This window comes from Gymnodraco acuticeps, unplaced genomic scaffold (assembly GCF_902827175.1).
Source record: "Gymnodraco acuticeps unplaced genomic scaffold, fGymAcu1.1, whole genome shotgun sequence".
Lineage (NCBI taxonomy): Eukaryota > Metazoa > Chordata > Actinopteri > Perciformes > Bathydraconidae > Gymnodraco > Gymnodraco acuticeps.
In genome coordinates, this window is record NW_022990023.1 from 207867 (window position 1) to 233137 (window position 25271).

At 40.0% G+C, this 25271-nt stretch overlaps 2 protein-coding genes across 8 annotated transcripts; both read right to left on the reverse strand.

Moving 5' to 3' along the window:
* Nucleotides 1-110: 110 nt before the first annotated feature.
* Nucleotides 111-9981, reverse strand: dbf4b (DBF4 zinc finger B). The gene is made up of 12 exons (XM_034214844.1): nt 9866-9981; nt 9054-9257; nt 8583-8774; nt 6626-6676; nt 6425-6494; nt 6133-6197; nt 5934-5970; nt 5776-5821; nt 3481-3612; nt 3237-3369; nt 2999-3132; nt 111-2475 (listed from the first exon to the last, which is right to left on the reverse strand). Exons 2-12 carry the CDS (start codon nt 9201-9203, stop codon nt 1002-1004), a joined length of 2484 nt encoding a protein of 827 aa, XP_034070735.1. The 5' UTR covers nt 9204-9257; nt 9866-9981; the 3' UTR covers nt 111-1001.
* Nucleotides 9982-10657: 676 nt separating this feature from the next.
* Nucleotides 10658-17936, reverse strand: LOC117544808 (gap junction gamma-1 protein-like). 7 transcript variants are annotated; one of them, XM_034214246.1, is made up of 3 exons: nt 17699-17930; nt 16755-16820; nt 10658-12815 (listed from the first exon to the last, which is right to left on the reverse strand). In XM_034214246.1, exon 3 carries the CDS (start codon nt 12762-12764, stop codon nt 11403-11405), a length of 1362 nt encoding a protein of 453 aa, XP_034070137.1. In that variant the 5' UTR covers nt 12765-12815; nt 16755-16820; nt 17699-17930; the 3' UTR covers nt 10658-11402. The 7 variants fall into 7 exon arrangements, with proteins under 7 accessions (XP_034070137.1, XP_034070133.1, XP_034070135.1 ...); XM_034214242.1 differs by having other exon boundaries at nt 17685-17930; XM_034214244.1 differs by having other exon boundaries at nt 17653-17930.
* Nucleotides 17937-25271: the final 7335 nt, after the last annotated feature.

Below are 25271 nucleotides of genomic sequence, written 5' to 3' on the forward strand. Positions count from 1 at the left end.
TTGCTCTCCTTTAGCTCTCCTGAGTCAGCATTTAACGGTAAAACACCCTCAACATACCAACATTCCTAAACTTTGTTTTAATTGAGCAACAACTTCGCAAGCACAACATGTTTATGGTAAAATCATTTATTTTAGAACACTGTACAATAATTTACATCACAAGTTATTAAGAGAACTGCTTGTCTTCCATAAACTGAAACTTTGTGTGTCTTTGTCAGACACGTTTTAAATATCCATGCAACGTATTCAGAAGGTGTGATCTTTGAACGTGGGGTATTGGCTATTGTTGTCGTTTGATTTGTTAAGAGCAATAATGAGTCTTTAATGGTAGGTGACCTTACACTTGACAAGTTAAGACAATAAACCTGCCTGTAGCGGCTGCAGCACAACACTGTGCAGCCGCCGCTCTCCTTGACAAAGTCAGTCCTTTGGCCGACCTTCACAAGGAAAGAGCAATTTTGACATTAATCAGACAGATTTTTGTCTCACGGGTTGTGCGAGTCCTCCACTCTACGAATGCTTCATCAACGCCGGCGTGAGTGGGATCTGATCCAGACGCAGCACTTACAATAATTGAGTAATGCCCCTTTCAGAAAAGCCTCATTAAGTTCTACCACCATGTGTTCCCGGACATAGTGCTGAAAGACTGAGTCAGCACCACATACAGAATATTGCTTAGAGTTCTGTGCACGGAGAGGATAAAGGGTTGACAGGGGAAATGATAATTGATGCTCTTCAAATTCACGGGAAGCCGCATTATTTGCTAAAGTAAAATCTACGAAATAAATTAAAAAGAAATCAGCATCTGTAAAAACACCTAAATATTACTTTTTAGTTTGCACTAAGTTTCAAATATGTATTCAGTTTTATTGACTTATTTGGATGAGCTTAAGTGTGGCCCATTGTTTCTTGCAGTGGGATACGCAGCTGCAAAGTCTGGAGCCTTTAAGTTTCCTGGTAGAGATTCTTCCGGTTCTTTAAATTGACTAAGATAATAGCCATTAGTGCTGAACTTCAACAATCTGCACCAAAGTCCTGGAAAAGGCTAAGGGGTCCATTTCTTCCCCGCACAGCGATCCGGCCGGGTTTGGCGGCTGGAGGACGTTGTGCAGATGTGACTCATAGCTGGTGTCGTGCATCCAGGCGCACGGCATCTGGAGGAGCTCCTGGTCCAGCTCGCAGCTCTGCTCAGCGGGCGACAGAGGACCAGCAGAGGTCGTTCCGAAGCGGGACAGCAGGCCACAGTCCCAGTCAGAGCCCGATGATGACGGAGAGAGCCTGTTCAAGTCTGGGATGAGGGATGACTCGATGCACACCGAGTGGGAAAGTGAACGCTGATAGTCTAGACTGGATAATGCACTGGGAGATTGATCATTGGGGGACTGAAGTGGAGGATAACAAGTCTTTGAGGAGAGTGGCTGTGATAGTTGAACAGCAGCAGAAGTAGATAACATTTCCATTTGACGTGGTGTTTGTGAGAAGTTTAGTACAGTAGGAACACAAAATGTGGTAAAAGTCTGTTTAGAGTCAAGCGATTCCTCCGTGCATGTTGGCGAAACATCTGGCGCAGAACAGGGCTGTATTGCCTGACAAAAGAACTTATCGAATAACCATGAGTGCTGATGTTTTGGCATAGTGTCACTTTCTGGTTTGGCAGCTGTATGCCCTTCTTTAGTCCAGCTACCACTGCAGCCAAAATCTGCTGTAATCCTCCTCCTTTTGCTCCGGCTGTGTTCGGGGCTGGCGGATCTACAGCGCTTTTTGGGGTTCGGTGCTGTCACTGACTGGTGTCGAGGGAGGGAGCGGGATCTGCGTGACAACAGCGTAGCCAACTTTAAACCATTTGTGGAACACGTGATTTGACCTAAAAAGCTTTCTTGGTTTGATTCCTTTACTACTTCTGCATCGGTCAGAGACACAGAAGGAAAAAGTCGGGTAAGATCTGGGACACAGTGAGACACACTTTCTGCAGTGTCCATTTCACAAGTGCGTCCTTCCACAGTCTCCTCTGCAGCGTACATTTGAGGACTGAGGACAGGAGGGTCTGAGTACAGGCAGTACGGCTCCATTATGTAATAAGGATAAAGCACTTGAGGACTGAGGGCCGGAGGCAGGGAGTAAGGGTCAGGGGAGGGGCAGGGGGAGAGATCTTGAATATCAAGCAGCTGGTTGGCTGAGTAGTAGTATTGTGGTTCTACATCCAAAACAGGCATGGCTGGACTTGAAGTGCGAGGAGGGCTGACAGGAAGTTGGGGGTCGGTGTTGGTAGTGAAAGGCTGGATGTCAGCAGGTGGAGCGGCTGGTGGAGTTGGGATGGTAAGTTGAACTCCTGGTGATGGGCTGGACGGAGGACCCCTAGTCGGGCTGGAGATGTGAATGTTGGAAGGTGAACCTCTCTGCAGGGACTGAACAGCATACTCCGCCTCAGCATCAGTGAGAGGCTCCAGCTCACAGAAAGGCAAAGGAGTCGGTGGTCTAGGAGGAGGACAGAGAATCTTAAAATGAAAACCCTTAAATGCAGAAGACCCCATTTTTGTCCCGTGAAAAAGAAAAATGACAATAATTGCACAACAAATTATAAACTGCTGGTGTAATGCTCCAATAATGATTTAACTAAATTATTGTCAGTAGCAATTCAGTTATTTTCATCACCGAATAGATTATTTACAAATTAATCTCATGAAGTCGTTTAATTGGCCCATTGGATTGAGTCATTTGATTGGCTCATTGGAACGGGTCATCGAATAAATGTCAGAGAATACTTATAAATCCAAGGTGCTGTCTGGTTTTTCAGTTCAAAACAGAAGGTACTCTGTTTAATATGATATAAAAACAGAGAAAAGCAGGAAATATTCATATTTCAGAGGCTGAATATAGAATTTTCTGCAATTTATGCATGCCATTTTTATTTATTTAATTGGGAAATGTAATTGATTATCAACATTGTTGAAGATCAACTCATCAATGCAGCTCTAGCTGGGTGAAAATCAAAACTCACCGGTCCAGTTGTTCCTGTGACTGTGGATCTGGATCGGTGTTGAATCCTGGAAGCATTTCAGCCACCAGTTGGTCCACCACACTGTAGTTTGAGGCGTCCAACGCAAACGCACGGTGCTGTTCATACTGAATGTGCTGCAATGGCCAACAAAGACAACCGGTCACAATTATATAATCAAAACAATGCAAGGCAAATAATCAGTTATGTGCCAAGAAAAGTGATTGTTTAAGAGTTTTACCTCTTCCAGATTATGGAAGGGTTGATGACAGCATTCACAGTAAGACACGTTCTTTTTGGGGGGCTGCAGAGGGTTACAGCTGAGTGGGGTTTGAGACTTGTCCTGGATGCTGCTCTCAATTGTTATCTTCTCCCTAATTTATAAAGAACAATAGTTAGGATGAGTCGTTCAAGATAGACTTTTAAAAAAAGTTTGTTAGCAAAGCATAGGTTTAGATCACTTCAATGACTGCAGTTAAACAAACCTTGCTTTATCTTCGTCTTTCTCTGCCAGCTTTTCCAACCGAGGAGGAGGAGGAATTTCAAAGGGACTAAATCGGCCCGAGTAGCGCAGAGTAGGCAAGGTCATATTTTGCAAAAGAAAGGGCTTGTATTTCCTGGATAGAAAAACCAAAACAACATAATTCAATACACAAAATGTAATTCAAATAAAACGTTTTACCAAAATTCAATTATATCCAGATGGAGGTTGAACAATGTAGTGAATATTTGTATCATCAACATCATATTTTCAAATTGAAAATATTGTAATCCAATCCACACACTATGATCAACCCCAGGTAGACTTATGAGTATATATATATATCTATCTAATACTGAAATGTTTCAGATGTGCCTTCACCCACACTCACTGCCTGCCTGGAGGAGATACAGGCGTGGATGAAGCAAAACTTCCTGAAACTCAACAGCTCCAAGACCGAAGCCATTATAGTTGGCACCCCACACCAGGTTCGGTCATCCACCATCACCACCATCACCTTCTCCGGCCAGGACATTACCCTCTCCTCAATAGTCACCAACCTGGGTGTGAAAATGGACGCCCATCTGACCTTTGAGGCTCACATTAAACAGCTGTGCAAGAACTCCTTTTATCACCTCAGGAACATCGCCAAACTCCACCCCACACTCACCCTGTCTGACGCCCAAAAGCTAGTCCACGCCTTTGTCTCCTCCAGGCTGGACTACTGCAATGCACTCCTCATCGGGATCCCTAACAAAAGCATCCAGAAGCTCCAATACATCCAGAACAGCGCTGCTAGAATCCTGATGAGGGTGCGCAAATATGATCACATCACCCCCATCCTTAAATCACTACACTGGCTCCCCGTGGAACTGAGGATCGAATTCAGTGTATCCATGGAACTGCCCCTCCCTACCTCAAGGAACTCCTCACCCCCCATACCTCCTTGCGGACCGACCGCTCCAGCAACTACAACTTACTCAAACCCCCCAGGACTAAGCTCCGTACTATGGGAGACCGGGCCTTCTGCTCGGCTACCCCCTGTCTGTGGAATGCTTTCCCCGACCACATGAGAGCACCATAGACCGTGGAGGCTTTTAAAAAAGGCCTCAAAACCCATCTTTTCAATAGAGCCTTTCCCTAGACCTTTTATTTATTACCACCCTTTTATTTTATTTGTATCGTTTGTTTTTTATTGCTTTTTATTTATTCTACCGTGTTGTGTAATGTTTTTATACTGTTCATGCTCACTGCTTGTAGCACTTCGAGATTTGAAGTCAAATATGAAGTGCTTTATAAATGAAACCCATTATTATTATGTCATGGGTTCTTCTACACACATTAGCCAGAGCACTTCACTTAACTAAATTGGGGTGGCAAGTGAAAAGAGCTGTTGACACACATAGATCCCCTGCAGGATGGAGCAGTGGAGCTTGCAAAGGGTCATCAAATGGAAATCCAACCCCTTGAGCTCTGGGCTCCTGGAGAGCGGTATCACAGGGGGGGCTTGTCACATTACACGATGGGACTCCTCGACAGGTTCAATTAACAAAATCGCCTGGGCAGAAATGCAAACCTCCACAACCAATGCCCAGTGGGGGATAGGATTAGGAAGGGCAGTAATATGGGGAAAGTTCACTGCAACTCATTGTAGTTTCCCTCTCATGCAAAAAAGGATCTAATCTGATACTGAACAGCCATTACATGAACCTGCGTAGGACAAAATACGTTATTTCCTCATGCGTTTCTTTATTACCTGGTATTGGACACAGGATTAAAGTAGCTATAACAGATATAATAACAATGTTATCAAATGACTTTGTGAGACCACTGAATGGGTCGTGATGGACCAGCCAAGAAAAATCACCTGAGTCATCAGCTTCCTTCAGAAATACAGTAGGGCTGGACCATGTATCAGAATAACATCAATATCGAGATATGAAAATGGATATGGTTTTATTACATGTTAGACGCTTTTATCCAAAGCGACTTACACACTCAATACTGTGGGCAATTTGGGGTGAAGTGTCTTGCCCAGGGACACCACGACATGCTGACTGCAGTGGGGTTTGAACCTGTGACCCCCTGATCCGAACGCTCTACCCACTACCTTGTTATATTTTGGATGTTGTAAGACGATAGTAATTGTCTTTAGCTGGTTTTAAAGGTTTTAATGTATTAAAATGTTCCAGCTTTTATATTATTTGCCTCTACCCATTTAGTCATATTCACATTACCAATAATCATTTATTAAAAAGTATAATTTTGTGTAAACATAGACATTTGAGATGAAACTCACCTGCTTGAGTCTTCAATTTTAACAAAGGATGACCTCAAAGGCACAGCTGTAGACAAGGCAAAGTGGAGATAAACAGATGAATTAAATGAGCACAAATACCCACAGAAAGACAGTATTGTTGTGAAACAAAGACATGAGCAGCTCATTCATAAACTTACCTTTGACAACTTGAGCACCTTGATGTTTGGCCTTTAGCTTTAAGAAAAAGTACACAATAAAACTCATTCATTAGAGAACAAATGCTGGCGTTACTTTTTCCTTCGTAAATTATTTATTTGATAGAAATGTATGAATGTAAAAACGGCTGCATTTGGATAGCTAATGAAGTTAAGAAAAGTATTCAGTCCAGCATCTTACCTCTGGCCTCCTGTGTGGAACATCAAAGCTCTCTCGTGTCAAGTGTTTCAAATAAAAAAGGACATCTGATACAACATTAAGGAATAATATGTATTCTGTTGTTAGATAAATAATGTGACATATATATGCAGAACTCTTCAGCTGGCATCAGTAAACCACAGCAGCACAGAACAAAACAAAAGCATTCACATGGTGCCATCTGCTGAGAGCAGAGGTTCACTGCACCACAAATGTGAACACAACATTTCTAATAGCAGTTTGCATCAAATCATGTTATTAGTCAAAAGGATACCATCCACATACACAATCTTCACTCCCCATGATCGAGCATTCGTCAAAACACTGCTCGCATGTAGTCGCTCCTACAAGACAGAACCATGAGAGTAGTCAAGATAACAAACCATGTCAGTCGTCAGTAAATCCCCAATATCCACAAACAATAAAGCACCCAGATCTGCAAGATAAACCACATGTTGGCTGCACTGACACTTACATTGTTGCGAATGGCTTTTTCAAGCAGGGCCTTCCCACGGCTGCCACAAGCCTGATGAGAATAATACAGCATTAATACACAAATAATGATTATAACGATGTATCTAAATGGTTATATGTAACATTTTCAAAATGTGTAAATATTAGGGCCGGGACTCGATTAAAAAAATTAATCTAATTAATTAGAGGCTTTGTAATTAATTAATCGAAATTAATCGCATTTTTAATCGCATATACATATTTGACCTGAGAACAGTGAGAAGCAATTTTTTTTCACATGGATTTTAGTATACCATTAGGCGCATTCACACCGCAGTACTTTTCCCACAAAGGTTCATGAGAACTCTTTGAACCTGGGGGTGGATTAGGCAAATGAAGCCGCTGACGTCACTTCTTCTTCTTCTGCTTTGGGTTTACTGGCAGGCCGCAAACCACTTCACGGCGTATACTGCCGCCCAAAGTCCCCGGCCGGAAGTCCCTGGAGTTGGGGACTGGCTTCAGTAGAAGCTGCTGGAAGTCCCAGCAGCTTCTACTGAAGCCTTCCGAGTAAATCGCCAGAACGCCGACACCTCCTCATCTCCACCGCTCCCATGTTTTATTTTGTGTTGCCATAAGTTAGTCTCTCTGCGTTTCTGCGCTGGGCTAATGCTAATAATGCTAATGCGAGGATAATAAAATGGCGGCTTCACAAAACTTTTTGGGAGTTTTACGGGGCGTGGTTTGCAATCCGCCCAGCCAATCAGAAATATAGCTCTTTTCTCACAAGAGAGCCGTACGAAAGTCCCTGCTCTCTAGCAGCTCTCTGCTCTCTAGCAGCTCTCTGCTCTCTAGCAGCTCTCTGCTCTCTAGCAGGGACTTTCGTGGGGGTAAAAAGGTTCTCATGAACTAATTTTAGTACCGGCTCTTTTTGGTGTGAACGCGATAAAAGAGGCTAACGTCCACGCTAGCTTCCACGCTAGCTGCTATATGTTTTGCATTGAGGTGATACTTGAGGCTTGATGTGCTGCGGTGATATGCGAATTCCTTTTTGCATAATTTGCACACAACCGTGCTCTAATCGACGCTTCCATCCGTCCGTTTTTTAAAACAACATGTCCCACTGTTGTTCACTGTGGTTTGTTGTTGTCTGAAGTCATGAACGTTAGTTGGTGCTCCAGTATAATCGGTACGCCTGAAACTCATCCAGTGATAAACGTTCCGCGGTGCAAAAATAAGTGCGATTAAAATGCTTTAATTTTTTTAACGCGTTAATTTTTGTGTAATTAATTAATCTTAATTAACGCGTTAAAGTCCCGGCCCTAGTAAATATACATAACAACTGACACGTCTCACAATGTCATATGTATTTGTATCAGGGCATTCTACAAGTCATTACCTCAGGGGTCTCAAACTCAAGGCCCGGGGGCCAAATCCGGCCCGCGACTTCATTTTATGTGGCCCCGCAAGAGCTTGCAAAGAATATAATATGTTTATTATACGGTTACATGCCACTTTACAGAAGCAGGTTGCCCATAAACTACATGTCCCACAATGCATCTCGTTTTGTGATGTCCGCACTGAAGAGACTTGCAATTATTTGCCCTGGACTTCTGCTTTCAGACGTAGTTAATTAGTTATTATCCTATCCGATAATAATCCAATTCAGAGGCAATTATGTAATATAATACATTAATTTATTGTATATATACATTATATATTTATATAGTTACAACCGGCCCTTTGAGTGCAACCTTTATGCGAATGTGGCCCGTGATGAAATTGAGTTTGACACCCTTGCATTACCTGATAACTGGTTATTCTCGGTCATGTGATATTAGGTATGGCTTTTGCAGGACATGAAAATACTATTAATAAATAACAGCACCATCATTCTACAAAGCCAGTGGTGGCATTGTTTTAGGGCACCATTGCTTGTAAAATCTGAAAGGTTTTAAGCATGCATGGGTGATGCTCTGTACCGTTGGTCTAGGAGTTCCTGGTCGGCGTTTTTCTCTGCTGAGGATGCTCTCTCGCTGCATTATAGGATGCTGGGCTTCGTCACTCTTCCCGTTTGCTTCTGTTTTGATATCTGTAGATTTCTGCTCCTTCGGGCCGTCTTGGCTTCCAGTCACAACAAAGCTTATATCCTTGTGCAGAAAACTCTCGATCTTCTTCAGAAGGAAAAAAAACACAGAACTGAGCATTAGTTTCAGCTAAAATACATCTATTCCAGACTTTTATCTTTCCTTGTGCAAAACCTAACTTGAGGCTATGTAGTTAACAGGATAACAGCCTTAGTATTAAGTCAATTTGGTAACTTAAAAAAAAATATTGGATTGACGAATTCTCGCACAACAACAACAATTAATTCTGCATGTAAACCAATACTAACAATGTTTATATCAATAGGATTCACAGGCCACACTGACTTAATCTTCACACATGCTTACCCCTCCTAGAAGAGATACAGCCTCCAAAAGCAGGGCTGTGGAGCGTTTCTTCAAACTGTCCAAATAAAAGGTCTTCCCCTGCAGCTTCTTCTGTCCAGGACACAGTGAGCCGAGAAGGCCTCGCTCCTTTGCAGCCTGCTGTTGCTGCATGATCCTGGTGCAGTAGAGATGCTTACAACTTTACAGAAAAACACCAGGATCCTACTTAAAAAGAAAAAAACAAAGCACTGTTAAATACATGTCATAAGTCTGCATACACATTAGAAAGAGAGCAACTAAAAAAGAAGATGCCAGGTAGCTCATATGTAAAAAGCTATTGTACTGATATTGTTTAATAACTTTGTTTTGACAATTTTGAGTGCAGTATAATTTGCTAGACTAAAAAAATAAAAGTCTCTATGGTGCAAGTGGCTCATCAATAATCATCAAAATCATGCAGGAAAGGCTGTCTAAAATGTTTTTCTTAATGGTCAGATTGACATAACCTTATATTTTATGACTAGTTAGTTTGCTCAAAAAATATATTTTTGAACTTCACAACAATCCAGCAAAGGGTTCTTCAAAAAATAACAATGTAGCAAATAATTACTACACAACTACAATACATTGGAATACAATTGTAGTTACTACAATACCAAAGAGCAGTGCACCCAGTATTGACCTAGCATTAGCTGAACTTAGCTAGCTTAGCTTTCGTCAACAACGCCTGGGCCCCAAACAACATTTTGCTAGTTTGTTAAGAGGTTTAAAAGTCTGTTAAAGTGGTTTCTTCGTCGTCAGGGCCAATATAGACAAAAACATAGTACACTTACGTGTTTGTACTGTCCTGGAATACTACAATAAAGAAATGAATCCTACTTATTCACAAAAGGTGGTCGATGAGCAACCGCCGCTTTTTAAAAACACTGGCAGAGACGTGAACGTAAAGTCGACGTCACATTCGAAAAAGGTTGCCTTCACGTACTAGCTTCAGACATCAGAAAGGTGGCTGACATTATTTATTTTTCAACGGTTGAAATATTAATGCTATTTATTTAAGTAAGAAGTTATACATAACTTACATTTAGTCTATTTTATCAGGAAAGTGCTTATAAGTCATCATCTGGAGCATCAACATAATTCTTTGTCAAATTCGAAGATTGTATTATGAGTTTTACGTGAGTACCCTGAATGCAGCACAACGAATGTAGTGTCAGCATATTGTTGCCACATAGCTACTCAACTACATAACTAACCGTTTTATTTCTTATTATTTTAAAACTTGTTTTGGGAATAATTCAATGTAGTCAATCAAGGGGAAAGGGTTTTCCTAATTTTAAACTTGAATATCAGAGCGATGGTCATTTATGAGTGGGAATTATTTGTTATCCCTTACTGTCCAGCAGATGGCAATGTGTCTGTAAATATAGAAATCTAAACCTACATTGGGAATTCAAATCGTTATAGATCGAACTGTAAACCAACAGTTTTACATGAATTAGGTGTATATATTGTGAGTGGAAAATGTGGACTATAATGTGATAAATTAAACTTAAACATTATATATATTATATGGTCATAAGTTTCATAACACCAACTCTGTTAAATACAAAACAAAGACAAGATGAAAAAAAACAATTCTTTATTAAAACCATGCACTTTTTTACCATAAAAATATATTTTCACAAAACACTGGCACAGTGCAAAGGACTAGCCTTAATGACATTTCAATTTGAAAATCTGCAAATTAAGGTAATTATTAATGACAGCAAATGCATTATACCAGGCCGGGAAAAAAGAACAACAGGCCAGATACACTGGTTATGGTTTGTTATGTTAATTAAACATTAATGATGCAGAAATCTTTAAAGCATAAAGGTGAAACAAACAAAAAAACAGCTTGGCACTAAAACAATGACAACAGTTTGAACAGTTAGGTCATTAAACTTTACCAAACATTTTCATTGAATGATACATTTCAAAAACTTTTAAAACGTTACTGAACTTAATTTGGCTCTTCAAAGAATACATGGAAATACTGTAAAATTATTAAATGAAAACATACCCTCTTGTTTATCTTCATGGCTCGGAAAAACAATGAATCAAACCGTGCATATAATATTGCATACTCAGAAAAAAACAATACTTTTTAAAGTGTAACCTGGATGGTAATCAAAAAAGACTCACAAAGACAGTAGGACTGTTTTCAGTCCATAGTGATGAGGACATTTTGTGTTTAACTAAGGCACCTTAGGTTACAGCATTGCAGCCTCTGCATATTCACAGGGAATTAAAGAAAGCACCAACGTCTTCCTGCATCAGGATTTGCATTTTTAAGAATAACGAAAACACAAATCTGTAGTGTGAATTTCAGATCCACTCAGAGCCCTTTATGACTCCATATTTGCTGCTACTGCTGGTGCTGCTGCCTCCGGCCCTGTTTGACTTGCTTGCGGTGTGTTTGGAGGCCTGTCTGTGTTTCCGCTCACGGTGAGGCTTGCTGTGGTTGTTAGTGTGGCTCTGTGGCTGGCTGTAGGCCTCCAGCTGGTTCTGAGGATGATGGATGTCCTTAAGAACTCTGGAAGCATCTCCCATCCCTCCTCTGCACAGGTTCTCTTCATTATTAGTGTACTGCTGGCGCTCCTCTTGGGCAATGTTCACGTGGTTTTGCCTGCATGTCATCTTAGCATTATTGAGATCAGTAATGGGAAGTGGCTGGTCGTGGTGCCCTGTAGATACCAGGAGAGGCTTGATGGCGATGTTGTACCCAGGCGGAGCTGATGGTGCGTTCCAAGAAAAAGGGTAGCTGCTGTAATCGTCTCCACTCAATCGTGCCTCATTAAGAGCTCCTTGTTCACGCGTAAGCCCGTACAGCCCTTCCTCTGGTAGGCGCACCCGGTGAGAGCGCACGATGTCACAGATGGTACCGACGCCCAGGTGAAGCATCTCCCAGACATTGAGTGCCAGGCAGAGCAGGGAGACTGTGTACATGATGAGGAGGAAGATAGTTTTCTCAGTGGGCCGGGATACAAAGCAGTCCACTTTGTGAGGGCAGGGGTCGTCAGAGCACACGTAGGAGGCGGGAACAGCAAATCCATACAGGACATACTGTCCACACAGGAACAACACCTCCAGCACGCAGCGCGTCAAGAGCTGAAGGACATAAATACGCATCAGTCCATCCTCTTTGATACGCTGGCGGCCATCATGGCGCACCTTGACCTTTGCATTTTTATCACCACTGTCTCCTTTCGCTGCTCCATCACCGTCACTCTCAACCTCGGCCATTTCGTAGATCATCGGGTCTTCCTCTTGGTCATCCTCGGCCTCTTCGATGCCCCTGTGCTGCTTTCTGCCAGCAAGGTAGGGCTTCTTGGTCTTCCTCCGCGACAATCCACTCACTCCCCCATTTTCGCACTGCTCCTCTGCCCGGGCAATTTTGTTGACAGCGTAGCCCAGGTACATGAGGGAAGGCGTGGCCACCAGGATGATTTGGAACACCCAGAAGCGGACGTGTGAGAGTGGAGCGAAGGCGTCGTAGCAGACGTTCTCGCAGCCCGGCTGGCCCGAGTTGCAAACAAACTTGCTCTGCTCATCGTAGTAGATGGACTCCCCACCCACGGCCGTTAGCACGATGCGGAAAACTATCAGGACTGTGAGCCAGATCTTGCCCACGAATGTTGAATGGTTGTGGATTTCTTCCAGCAGGCGAGTCAGGAAACTCCAACTCATGGTAATGGAAAGGAAACTAGAGAGAGGCAACGTACTCCCCCGCTTACTTCCCTGTGGAGAGAACATCGATGATTAAACTCTGTGCCGTGCAGAAAACTCTGTATGGAAAATGCACACATTAATACTGAATCATATCTAGACCATATTTTTTCCATTTAAAAATCTACCCAGAACTAAAGACCAGTACATTTAAAATAACAACATGTTAATCCTTGATGCTTTTAATAGCTTTGCCCCACAGTTCACGTCTAAACATCCCCTTGGCAATAGTACACAAAGGGAAGAATAATGACTACAATGGAATGTGTAACCATAATTGCTATTGTTAACTGAACGCTCCTGATAGGCATCTTACATGAGGTTGTTAGTGCATCCAGATGTTCCATAGACTCAAAACTTGAGTTTTTGCTACAAGACAGCTGCTGAAATACTAAAAAACCTGGAGAGGAAATAGCTAAATAACTTCAAAGTATAATTAATATCAAGTACTGACTGCATCATTTGTGCAATTTAAAAATATGACCTGAATTACTATGAATATATATAGAACATGTTATGATAATAGTTTAAGCCGTTTAAAAATAAAAAAAAGTTCTATCTCGCATATACATTGTTTTTCCCAGATACTGCAGACGAATAACAATAAGGTTATAATTAATGAATTGAACACAACAACAATATGAAATACTAGCTTCAAAACTGGCTCGGCTCCTTGTTTAAATGTTTATTTGTGCTGTAATTAGCTAGACATGACTAGCAAAGAGTTGTACACTAGATGGCTGACTAACAGATAGCAATGAAGCAGCACACACACACATGCCTAACAGCTCATTTAAAATAGTATACTTTCCTTTCAGTTACATTTAGATGAAATATTTGTCCTTGTCTAATCTAAACCACCTCACACTGTACCTAACCCTACACAATCTCAGTTTTACCTGCAGACATCCATCTGCCCAAAACATAAGCAACCAACATCTCGACAAGTTACTCATGTGAGAGGAAATCTAAAAGGGTCAGACTTCTGCGGGACAGACCATGTCTGCATGTGTGATGTGTTTAAGTTCAGAGGGTTTGTTAGAGGGTAGTTTATATTCCAACTATCAAGGCTCCTCCATGGTTGCTTATTATAACATGCTCTTGACATTAATCTACCAACAGGAGGCAGACACTGAGGCAAACAAAGTCCGCTGATAAGAAACAGCCTTGCGGTTGTTGAGAGGCTGTCACTGTATGAACTGAAGTCAATTATGTTATCATGTTGTTCGGCAAGATACTTTTTTTCAGTGTTTACAATTTAAATCCAAAAGTTATTCTTCTAATTAGCTGGCCGTTTGGATCCGTCAAGGAGTTTATGTTTGGTTTGTAAATTGCTTCATTTGTTTTATAAAACTTGGTACAAGCGTGAAGCATGGGTCGCCACATTTTGGAGCGGATCCATATCACGGGGTTAATACATGGATTTATTTTTTAATTATAGAAAAAGCCTTGCACTCTCCAAGGGACCTTCTAGTTTCACAAGTTTGAAATCACTATATATTAAATAACAGACATTTTTTAGGGCTGCCGCAACTAGTTATTATTGATGTAGTAAATGCAGTAAACGTAGGCATGTTTTTTTCCATCTTTTCTCCTTGTAGCAGCTAAGTCCACTCATAAAGCCATGAAGTTGCCTGCTACATTATACATTCCATATAATAAGGGTTGAATGGCTAGATAATCGGTCATTAGTGGCAGCTCTACATTCTTATTACAGGCTGTTGGTCTGAAGAAACAAGATATTTGAATATTTTACACAAATATCTTTAGGCTCAACAACAATTTAATAAATAAAAAATATAATCAATAATGATAATAACTGTCAGTGGCCTCCCTAATATCTTCTGATAACATATTGTAAATTGTGTTAATTATTTAAAAAGTTGTTTTTCATTTTACTTTCTTTTTCTGTATTCAAAAACCCCAATTAATTCTTTGAAATGTATTTACACTCGTATATACAGGTGTATAAACAGGTCTGACATTTTTATTTATAATAGGCACACTGACTCCCTGTCGCATTAATCAGTATGACATTTGATTTGGTTTTATTTCTATTTTACACAAACAACTCCTATTAAAGCAGGTCCAGCTGCTGTTACCATGCTTTCTCATTTCTCACTCTGGAAAGAAAAAAGTCTCGACTGTCTCATTAAGAGTCACATGCGCTCTAAAACTGCACATCTGGCCGTGTTGTGTAATGTGCTATTTGGAGGCCCGGTAGCACAGTTATCAACAACACTCCAACACAAATCTTGTGGATGGCAAGAAAGCAAATGTAGGTCATAATATCAAGAATTTTAGGTCATAAGAATACAATGTTACACCAAAACCTCCAAACAGACACAGACAAATAAAATAAGATGAAAATTGATGAACAGATTTCTATGATAAACACACTCCAACCTCTCTTTTTAAAACATGCATTAAACTAGAGCCTGCTGTTAACACATTTGTTTTAACAAGAATCAATGGGAACCCCCAAATCTATCGTTAAGTTGACTAGAAAATGGCCAACAAATATATTTGAATGGCAAATTAAGTCGAATGATTTGTTGCAAAACACCTGCCTAGACTCAATATGTATCACCAGCTCAACCGCCCAAGTTGCTAGCAGCACCACATCGAATGCCTGAAGGTGATACATTGCATTTTCCCCAGATGTCTTCCAGCGCCAGACCAACAGCCTCCAGTTTCCAACAGCGCCAGTTAAAAAAACTATTTGTGGAGTTTTACTTTAAAGAGCAGCCAGCCTTGTACATGCCTATCTAAGAAGGCTTCAAGCTGTGAATGTGAAGGTTTGTGGTTTCCTTCAGCGCAGTTAAAGTGATGCTCTACCCAAAATCTATCTTTTGAGTGAGAAACACTCAGCCGATATTAACTTGAAAGGCGACTGTAAAAATGTTGTAGCTTGCTGACAATGCATTTGTTTTTTAAAGGTACAGTATGTTTTTGGGGTATTTGTTTTGTTCATTAGCGACATACCAAACACTAGAAAACTGATGGGAAAAGCATGCATCATACACAATGTCTAGGGTTAGGGTTAAAGATGCCCCGAGACAGGACTTCCTGTCCATAAATCAAAGCGTGGCTAATCATAAGTTTGCTACAACTCCCCCGTTGGACATTTAGTGCAGATAAAGACAATGGGACTCAATTAAATCTTGTGGTTATAACTCGCAGAACTGAGAGCAATTACAATAACAAGAAGGAAATTACTCATATAAACTAACTTTCTGTCCCGACTCCCGAGGAAATGCTATGTGGATGACTTCAAGTGTAATCACCAAACTCATCTCCAATCACTGTAATGGATGCCACAGGGTTGGATGTGACTCTGAGCCATCAAACCACATGTCAAACCACACAAGGAAGTCGTGTATGTATTCACAACAGAACTTGATCAAGACACAAGCCTCTGGCGTAACCAGCTAATTTGTGATGGAGAAAGAGTCGATGCAAACCACGCTAGCTTCCATAGATCTATGATCAAGTTAAAAGGAACCAGTATTACAACAAGAACAGGGGAACTATTGCCTTGTACAAAGGCATATTTGGTTATTTTGCTCTGTGCTCAGGTCATGAATGAAAATACTATTTTCAGAGAGAAGCACACTTTGAATTCACCACCTTTTGCTATGGAACTAAACACATTATGTTCTATGTATTTGGGGATTCCTCTTAAAAATAAGCCTTTAGTTTTTAGATATCTTTGATTTGAAATATCATAGACAACCAGAGGTTTTTAGTGTTTATCTTAACCAAATCATGTACTACTATCCCTTATTTTACAACAACCAGCACTAGTACTGCTACTTCTCTACTTCTTAACTACTCAAACTAATACAAAAACTAAATATGCTTTAAATGTTAATGTGATTAAAGCACAGGGTGTAATGAAATGTATTCATCCTTCTTAATATTTTTGCATACGGCCATAAATCATGGTACCTATTTTTGTTTTATCCTTCCTGTCCTCTCAAGCCAGAATTCAGAGATATGTCAAACCCCATGTACCTGCAAAGTAAAAAGACGTAACAAATACACAGGTGTTATTTATGAAAGTAGTTTTGTTAGTTGACATGGCAATATGCAATAGTTAATGTATTTCAATATCTCTGTTGGAAAAGCTTTGAAAATCTAAAATGCATTTGATGTTTTTTTTTTAATGTTCTTCTGATGACTTACTTTGTGCTTTTTAATACATTGATGAAAAGTTAATAATCTGTGAAGATTGCACAGATTTTTCAATAGAGATTACAGGACATTGTGATGGTGTTTTTTTTAACTTTTCTTACGACATATAATTGTCTTAACAACTAGGTTAATAACATAAATAGCATTTAAATGTATAGTCATTGAAATTAAAAGTTGTCTGCACTCCTTACACCAAATCAAATTCACAACTGGAGGTCCCATGACGTATTTTTAAAGCAAGCAACGTTAGGCTAACGGTAACGAACGACCCTGGAAACATTTGCAGAGGGTCGTTTTTTTGTTATGACTTTAATAACTAAAATAGGTTGTATTTGCTTATCAGTGACTATAGATGATTATCAGGTACGTTGGTCATGTAACAGTAACTTAAATAGCTTGTAAAACACAATAGACAAAGTTAATCTTACGTTGTCGAACCTGCTAGTAAACATTATGACGTTAACAGTTAACATAACGTTAATTAACTAGCTAAATCAGCTAACATAGCATGGTTGTTTTTATTCAAAAAATGAATCCTGACCTGGCAAATCTCATCGCATTTCTAGTGCCTTACCTTTGTCCTATCGTCGTTCTAGTAAGTTCTCCTCAAACACACTTTTAGAGGTAACAGGAGACCGACATAGTGTCCTACCTGGTGTGTGTGAATCCACCCAGCATCCTCACCTTGTCACACGCACATTTGGCGCCGCTGCCCTCCGTCAGAGAGCTGCTCCCACTTCACAAATCAACCGGAAAGAAACGGTACTTCTGTGCAGGGGAAATAAAATCTTCATAGCCGAATTTCAGCAAAAACTACGACATAGACGTGTTGTCGTGAAAATGTACTGAAAGTTTTGAGAGAGTGAAGTTTTTACTAATTCAAGTATTAAATTGACTTTACAAGACGGAGGCTTCACTGGGCTGGGAGGAAGCTTGATTGTGTGAGAAAAGAGGAAGACAAATGGGCTGGAGCAAGTCAAGGAGGGGATGTGTGTGTGTGTGTGTGTGTGTGTGTGTGTGTGTGTGTGTGTGTGTGTGTGTGTGTGTGTGTGTGTGTGTGTGTGTGTGTGTGTGTGTGTGTGTGTGTGTGTGTGTGTGTGTGTGTGTGTGTGTGTGTGTGTGTGTGTGAGAGAGAGAGAGAGAGAGAGAGAGAGAGAGAGAGAATCACAAGGCATTTTTCATTATGGAATTTTGTTGCGATAAACTACATTCTCCATTTGCAAATGCATACATTTCTGGCCACATTACTGCAATGACACAAAGGGAATTCAAATGTATAATGTTTTTTAAGAACTGCCATGGATGAAACATGCAAACTTCAACCTAATTTCAATGGCACTAGTTCCTTACTGGATTGAATATGCCTCACATTTTACACCTGCAGTTGAATGCTGAAGAAGTCTCCATTGTGCAGGAAATAAATACCAGTTCTCCCACTATGTAAAAACTTGCACAGTCTATTATTCTTTAGCCACATATTTCCGGAGGTTATGACCTTTTGCCTTCATCATCTTCATCTATTTGTCATCATTGACAAGTGGAAGATTATTGTGACAAATTAGGACTTTGTCGTCCACTCACCATGAAGCAAAGAGGTGAAATATGTTGTAAAACATAATGATAACAATCATATTTATTTGTAAAAGTTTAATTGCAGGGCATCTGGTTTCCTCCAGTTCCTTCTAGGTATGGCTTCACAGACCTTAGAGGGACTCAGTGCTTTATGAAAAGGGCACAGACCAGAGATTTTAGACAACACATATATTTACCACATTGTTGTCCTCAGACGCAGCCTGATTCTGAACAGACACAGACAATTTGTTTCATCTTCTTCCATCAGGCTTTGGATAGAAATCATTAGCTTTCATCCCTTCTGCTATCAATTCCTCAACAAGCTTTAAGTGGCTCTCCATGAATTTCACACATAATGGTCAGTTTACTCACCACGGACAACACCACTCACAGCTGTATAATGTCATCTGTAGATCGGCTGGGACTGGAGCCCAACAAGTAACCCAGATGATATGAAAATGTTTAAAAATATGGGGACTTTACAGTATTAAAATGATGCTATACAGTTGCATTGTGGGAATCATGGTATATATTTTTAACCATACTACTGACCTTATGGGTGTCAGCAAAAGAGAAGGTCTGAAGTATAAATGAATATCAGTTCAGGGAAAATATAAATGTATCGTTAATGTTATATTATCTGTTATGATAATCTTTTTAATGTAATCTCTGTGGTGGATTAAATGGTTTGTCATGCTATAAAACCCCCTCGTAAATGTGGAAAAATGTTTGTGACTGTGGGAACCCCCTTCACAGCTGTGACTATGTGACACAGGAAATGGAAAAAAAGGTCAAAGTCAGGAAGTCTTGACTTATGCTAATTCAGATTCTACTTCTGTCTCACAGAAGTACCTTAACTTTATGTTGGTGGGAAACTACATTTAGTACACCTTTAATAACAACATGGAATACTTTTGCCCAAATTATTTGTTTCCTCGGCATTGTCCCACAAGATAAATGATTATATCCATCAAAGCATGGCCTTTGTTCCGTTCCCCTCGATCGCTGCAGCAGCAGATAACTCACGGATACAAAAAAGCTCTTCCCAATGCAGGGAGGTTTATTTTATGATATTTAACCTGCTCAAAGGACATGCAGACAAGGACAAGCATTGTTCCTTTTGTGGCTGATGACCTACAAGTGAAAGAATCTTAGTTTTATCTCCACCCTCCATCTCAAGGAGGATGAGAAACGTCAGCTCACCCACACTTACTTATTCCTTCTATCTCCTTATGTAGCCAACCAGCTTTTTTCTGTCATGGATGGGCTCAAAGATATTAGCTTAACTTTTGGCTGGCATTGTATTCTTAAACTATCTGCGGAAGAATCACACACAGGGAAGTAAAACAACCCTAATCAGTCTGATAGCGTTTTGGCATAAACTCCACATCCTAATTTAAAGTGACCTCTTACAAGGCCCAAGTCCCTTAATGGAGTTATCTTTCACCTCAGAAGGAGTAATTGAATGGAGAAAAATCTATGAGAGTATCAATAAAAGCAATCATCGGACAGCTCTGTCAATTTAAAAGCATTTTAACAGACAAGGGTCTTCTGTTATTGGCATAGACTGGTTATTGGTGGGGGGAAGGCTGGTTTGTGGATATTGACGGTGAGGTACAACAAGAGTCATTGACGAGTTCAAGATCCTCAAATACGATTTGTCATCATTCTCAGCAGATTGATGTTAATTGGGTTTCCTATGCATTCACTTTCCTCTGGAGGTCATTTGAAATTGGGTTGGGCAGCAATTTATCTTTAGCCTATTAAGTCATAATAGACACAGCATATACTCTTTCCCTAACAATGTCAGCGTGTATATGACCCAAATTGAAAGATCAATTCTTTGAGGATCTATTGAGCTGAGAGTTGCAAAAGCCCAGCGCTAACAGATGGCTAAATCATATTGGAAGAAGAAGTCAATACAAAGAAAGCGAAGTTCAGTGTGGGCTACAAGTGCATTGTACAGTCAGCTTTTTGCTGGTGACGTTATCATTTGAAGCCCTGGACTGACAACAGAAAATATGATGGGAGACAACAACAATGACATGGATTCACCCGAGGGAGAGAGTGACAGATTAAATCAGTAAGAAGGAATCAGATGTGGAGAGAGAGAACAATGTGAGATTAGATGGAAAGATGACACATGGCATGTCTTCATCTGATCTGACAGAAGTCAAACTAGAGGAAGACTGGGGTAACGGCTTACATTGGGGATAAGTTCAGGGACAAAAAAAGACTGAATTCTTTACAAGTAAGATAGCTGAATCAGCAGATTACTTGGCTGACTCCAGCAGCACGTCAAACTCACACAAACACCTCGTGTCAACTCCGTCACCATGACCTCCAGACTGAAGGAAGCCTGTTGTTGTCAAATTGTTTTCTCATTAACCGATAGCAACACAACTCAATGTTACTGTGAGCTTGGTGTGTTGTATGAACTGATATATCTCTGTTACTGCACAGCCCAGCAGCAGCTTTGATAGAGAAATGTTCACTTGGCGCCATCTTCTGGTTAACATTTTTTATTTTCTGCACTTACTGAAACCAGTGTTTGGCAATCTTTGGCCCCTTCAAAGGTTAAGTAGGGGCAGTTCACTTCAAGAGTTTTTAAGAAGCCTGAGAAGCTATACGTTTTACATTTACCTGTTGTGTTCTTGATTGGATTAAATTGCAGCGCTGAATTGTTTTAATTTTGAATCTCAGATCTTTGTTATTTAAAAAAAAACATGTTAAAGCATCAATACGATAAATTAAAGGCTTATTGTCATTTGTAAAATAAACTGTTACCTATCAGTTTTATCCCTCAACTTGCTCTCGTTTTTTTATAAAAAACAGTTGGTAAAATTATTGTTTTTTGCTCTATCTTACACCCATATGCTCTATTCATAAACTTTTCTGTCTAACCTGGAGCCTACATTACCCACAATCCAACTCAACAGTTCTGTCAGATTTATTATGCTAATAGCGGTACAGGCATCTAGCAAAGATAAGGAGCGTAACATTGTTTTAGTTCAACCCTCACAGATTTGTTTTGTTTCAAACTTTTAGTCTTCAGCCACAATCAACTCGAGTGACGTCACTTTAGGCTATTTTTCTGATTTGGGGTTGCGGCCTTTAGAATCAACAAAGGCGTTGTTTTTTCTATGCAGTAGTAATCTGGAAACAGACTATGATGTTTAAAAACTAAATAGTTCCCCTTTAATGTCCCATGAAGGTCACTATGTCCTGGCAATGCTGGTGGCACGTGTTTACTCATCTCATTTCTAATGTCTTCTCTTATCACCACAGCTCAGTGTTTCAGTCTGTCTTTCCTCTCCTCTTCCACACTGCTGACTCTCTTTCAGTGACACCACCCCCTCCACTCTTCTGTCTGCACTCTCCTCTAATCCTGCCCTTCTGTCTTCACTTTGTCCTTTGGCTGTCTGAAGTGTTGCAAGTTGAGAAAGCGGATTGGATGACTCCTCTCACTCGGAGTCTCTTCTGTCCTCCCTTCTGCCTCTGCTGCTAAATCAACCTGTCAAATACTTGGAGAGGGCAGATTACGTCACGTGAGGCTTCCTCTCCTTGTCCCTTCTCTCTAAATCACTCCCCCATCCTCTTATCACTTCTTCGGCAACGGCTTGACATTGTCTCTCCCAAAACATTAGCATAAAACCATCAGCAAATGTCTGTTTGTTCTCTAGTAATATTATCAGCCCAAACTGGTTAGGAATTTATCTCAGAATATAATGGGCTCTCTACAGTGGCGTAACTATTGACGGTGGAGCCGGTGCAACGCATCAGGGCCCAGAGCCGGCCAGGGGCCCATGCACAAAAGAAAGAAAAAAAGATTTTTTTTTTTTTTTAATATACCTTTTTTTTGGGGGGGGCCCCATGGCATTGACCGGTTCATGCAGTCTTCAAAGTAACCAAGCAACCTAAATTAATTTGTAATTTGTCTGTCCAATGACCTTGCTCCCTTTCATGTCATGTGATACCTTGCCTGACGAGCGAACCGTTTAATCAACCTAAAAAGTTATAGGTACTGTAGCTAGCAGCAGCAAGTTTGGCAGCCTTATAAAAAATGTAATAGCTTGCATTTATAATGTACAGCAAACCAAAGTACAAGAGCAGCACTCAAAAGAGAAAGGACAAGAGAGAACAAGGAGATGTAATGTAATTAGATAGATTTTTTTGTCATACATCGTCCTCCAAATCTCGATTCATTCTGTAAAGTGATTGTGTGATTAGTTCGCTGTGTCGTTGTCAGGCTGTGGTGGTCTGAGGCCAGGGCAGGCTGTTGTTGATAGCCTACATGTGGCGCTTATGAGTGGTTGTGTGTGTCTGTGCGTGTGTGAGCGCATCAGCGTGCGCTTATGTAAGGGGCGATGTGGGGGGGCCCCCAAAACAATATTTGCACCGGGGCCAATCGCAACCTTCTTACGCCACTGGCTCTCTAACAACACAATGCTATGTTGAGTTGTAAACTTTAGTGCTCTTTGAAACAAATGCTGACAAAACAACTAACTATATCGGATCTTTTGAAGATTTCACATGATTTGCTCGATAAGAAATAACTCTGATTAATCATGAAGGCTATTTAAAAAAGATTGTTTCTAATGACTTTTTCCCATCAACGGTCCAACACCCAAATAAATTAAGCATATGATGACAAACAGAGAAAAGCAGAACATGTTTATAACTGAGAAAAATAGCTACAGGTTTTGGGGGATTATTTTGCTATTTTCTTGAGTATTTCTTAAACATCATAAAAATACTATATATTGACAGTTTTCATTAATTTATATACTATACATTTATTTTAATAAAGTAACTTCAATCCATCTTACTCAAACAATCTAAACTGATCAAGAGCTCCAGGATAATTACCAAATGAACATTGAAGTGAGATTGTTTCGTCATTATAATACAAAAGCAGCTGATTATATCATGATGTTTTACTGACCCAAAAGAGGAAACTAGTATAAAACGTGCGGCTGTCAAACACACAACTGAAACAGATTCATCAGATAATGGCTTTATATTCCTGTTACACTGATGCATTACACACATACATTCATTTTTTTAATTAGAAACACACACAAGGTACAGCAAACCAAAAATTAAGGAAACAAGTTTTAGCTTAGCAGAGTACTAACAACACACTTTTATTTGGTTGTTGTGAAGCCATAATGCCATTTTAAAGTTTAATTAAAAAACTCTAGTTTGGTGATCTGTTGTCAATTCACATCCCTGAAATGTCCAGTTCTTCATGATTAACCTAAAAGTTATTTATTCCGTATCAAGTATACAGCATTGTATTATTGCACATGGAAGTGTTACAGCTACACAGACAGTTAAATAAAGTACCATCTGTTACAGTACTTTTATCGCAAAAGGAGTAAATCTCACAGAACTCACAAAGCATTAATGGATTATTTTTGATCTCACAGAGTTTAAGGATCACACTGTGAATGCATTGATTACTTCTCATAAACATCTGTTTCTATCATACATTAAAATGTTGTTCTCAGAGCAGAAAATACATTTATTTCTCCAAACATTTATTATTATGTTGTTTGCTTGTTAATACGTTCTTCTTTACTCCCTGAGAAACTAAAATGGAACATTTCCAGCACTAAGTTGCTTTTTATGGCTAGAAAATGTTAATCAACTATTAGGCTTTTCATCAGCACCCAACCTTTCTTTTTGTGAACTGCAATGGCTTGTTCAGTGTATGGATATGGTTGAAAAATGCAAACATAGGCGGAATTATTCATACTACGTCTGACCTTAAGTTACCAAACATGACCTAATGTGAGTGATTGTTAACTTGTGTGTACTGTATACTAACATGAAAACCATAAACAGGCGGCAAAAATCAACAAACACATGGTATACATGCCCTGTTACAGGATGGAATAACAAATTGGGAAAGACAAAATATTTCACTATTTCCTTAATATTAACAAAATATGAATGCCTCTTGTTAACCGCCTAAATGTATGTGCTTCTTGAAAATACATTGTCTAGTTCCTGTTATGGATTTAGTGAGGCAGCATGAGGTTAGCTTGCAAACATACTACATAAGTGCATCATCACTCACTCAAAACACTATAGTTGACTGGGAATTCATTCAAACCTAAAGAAGGCTTTTAGAGACTATGAATCCTACTCAAACTAAACAAATAGCTTTTAATAATACTAACATTTACTAGTAGTTTTGTATATGCTACACGTACAGTGAGTGCTAGCTAATCATTACACAAATACAATTCAAAGTCGTCAATTGGTTCTTTGCATCTAGCTTTCTTACATTGTTTCAGTCACAGGGTTTTATGTTGGGCAAAGTGCAGGCGTATGGCTACAGCGTTCCCTTTGGATCTCATGCTGGTGTAGAATATCATTATATAATCAAGCCCTAGATTAGGTATCAGTACCGAGTGACGGAGAGAGCAAAGGTACTGAACATGAGTCTCCGTTACCTTATCCCTGCTGTATGCTGTCCTTGTATGCTGCCTGACACGACATGTGTGGTCTTTTGTCTCAGGTAGTGCTGCAACACCTACTTATTCTCCAATCATCAAGGTCCTTCAATGCAGTGTGACGTGTTTAAAATATAAGCCTGTCAACACAAGAGACCTCCGAGAGTGGAATAGATGTTAGTTGTCACTGAAATCTCCAGGATTAGTTCAAACAAGTCAGTGATACTGGCAAATG

Coding starts and splice junctions, on each gene's coding strand:
- LOC117544808 (XM_034214245.1), bottom strand. CDS start 12,764: ATGAGTTGGAGTTTCCTGACTCGCCTGCTGGAAGAAATCCACAACCAT.
- dbf4b (XM_034214844.1), bottom strand. CDS start 9,203: ATGCAGCAACAGCAGGCTGCAAAGGAGCGAGGCCTTCTCGGCTCACTG. Junction 6,677..8,582: donor CAGGAACTCCTAGACCAACG/GTACAGAGCATC, acceptor TATTCTCATCAG/GCTTGTGGCAGCCGTGGGAA. Junction 6,495..6,625: donor AAAAAGCCATTCGCAACAAT/GTAAGTGTCAGT, acceptor TCTGTCTTGTAG/GAGCGACTACATGCGAGCAG.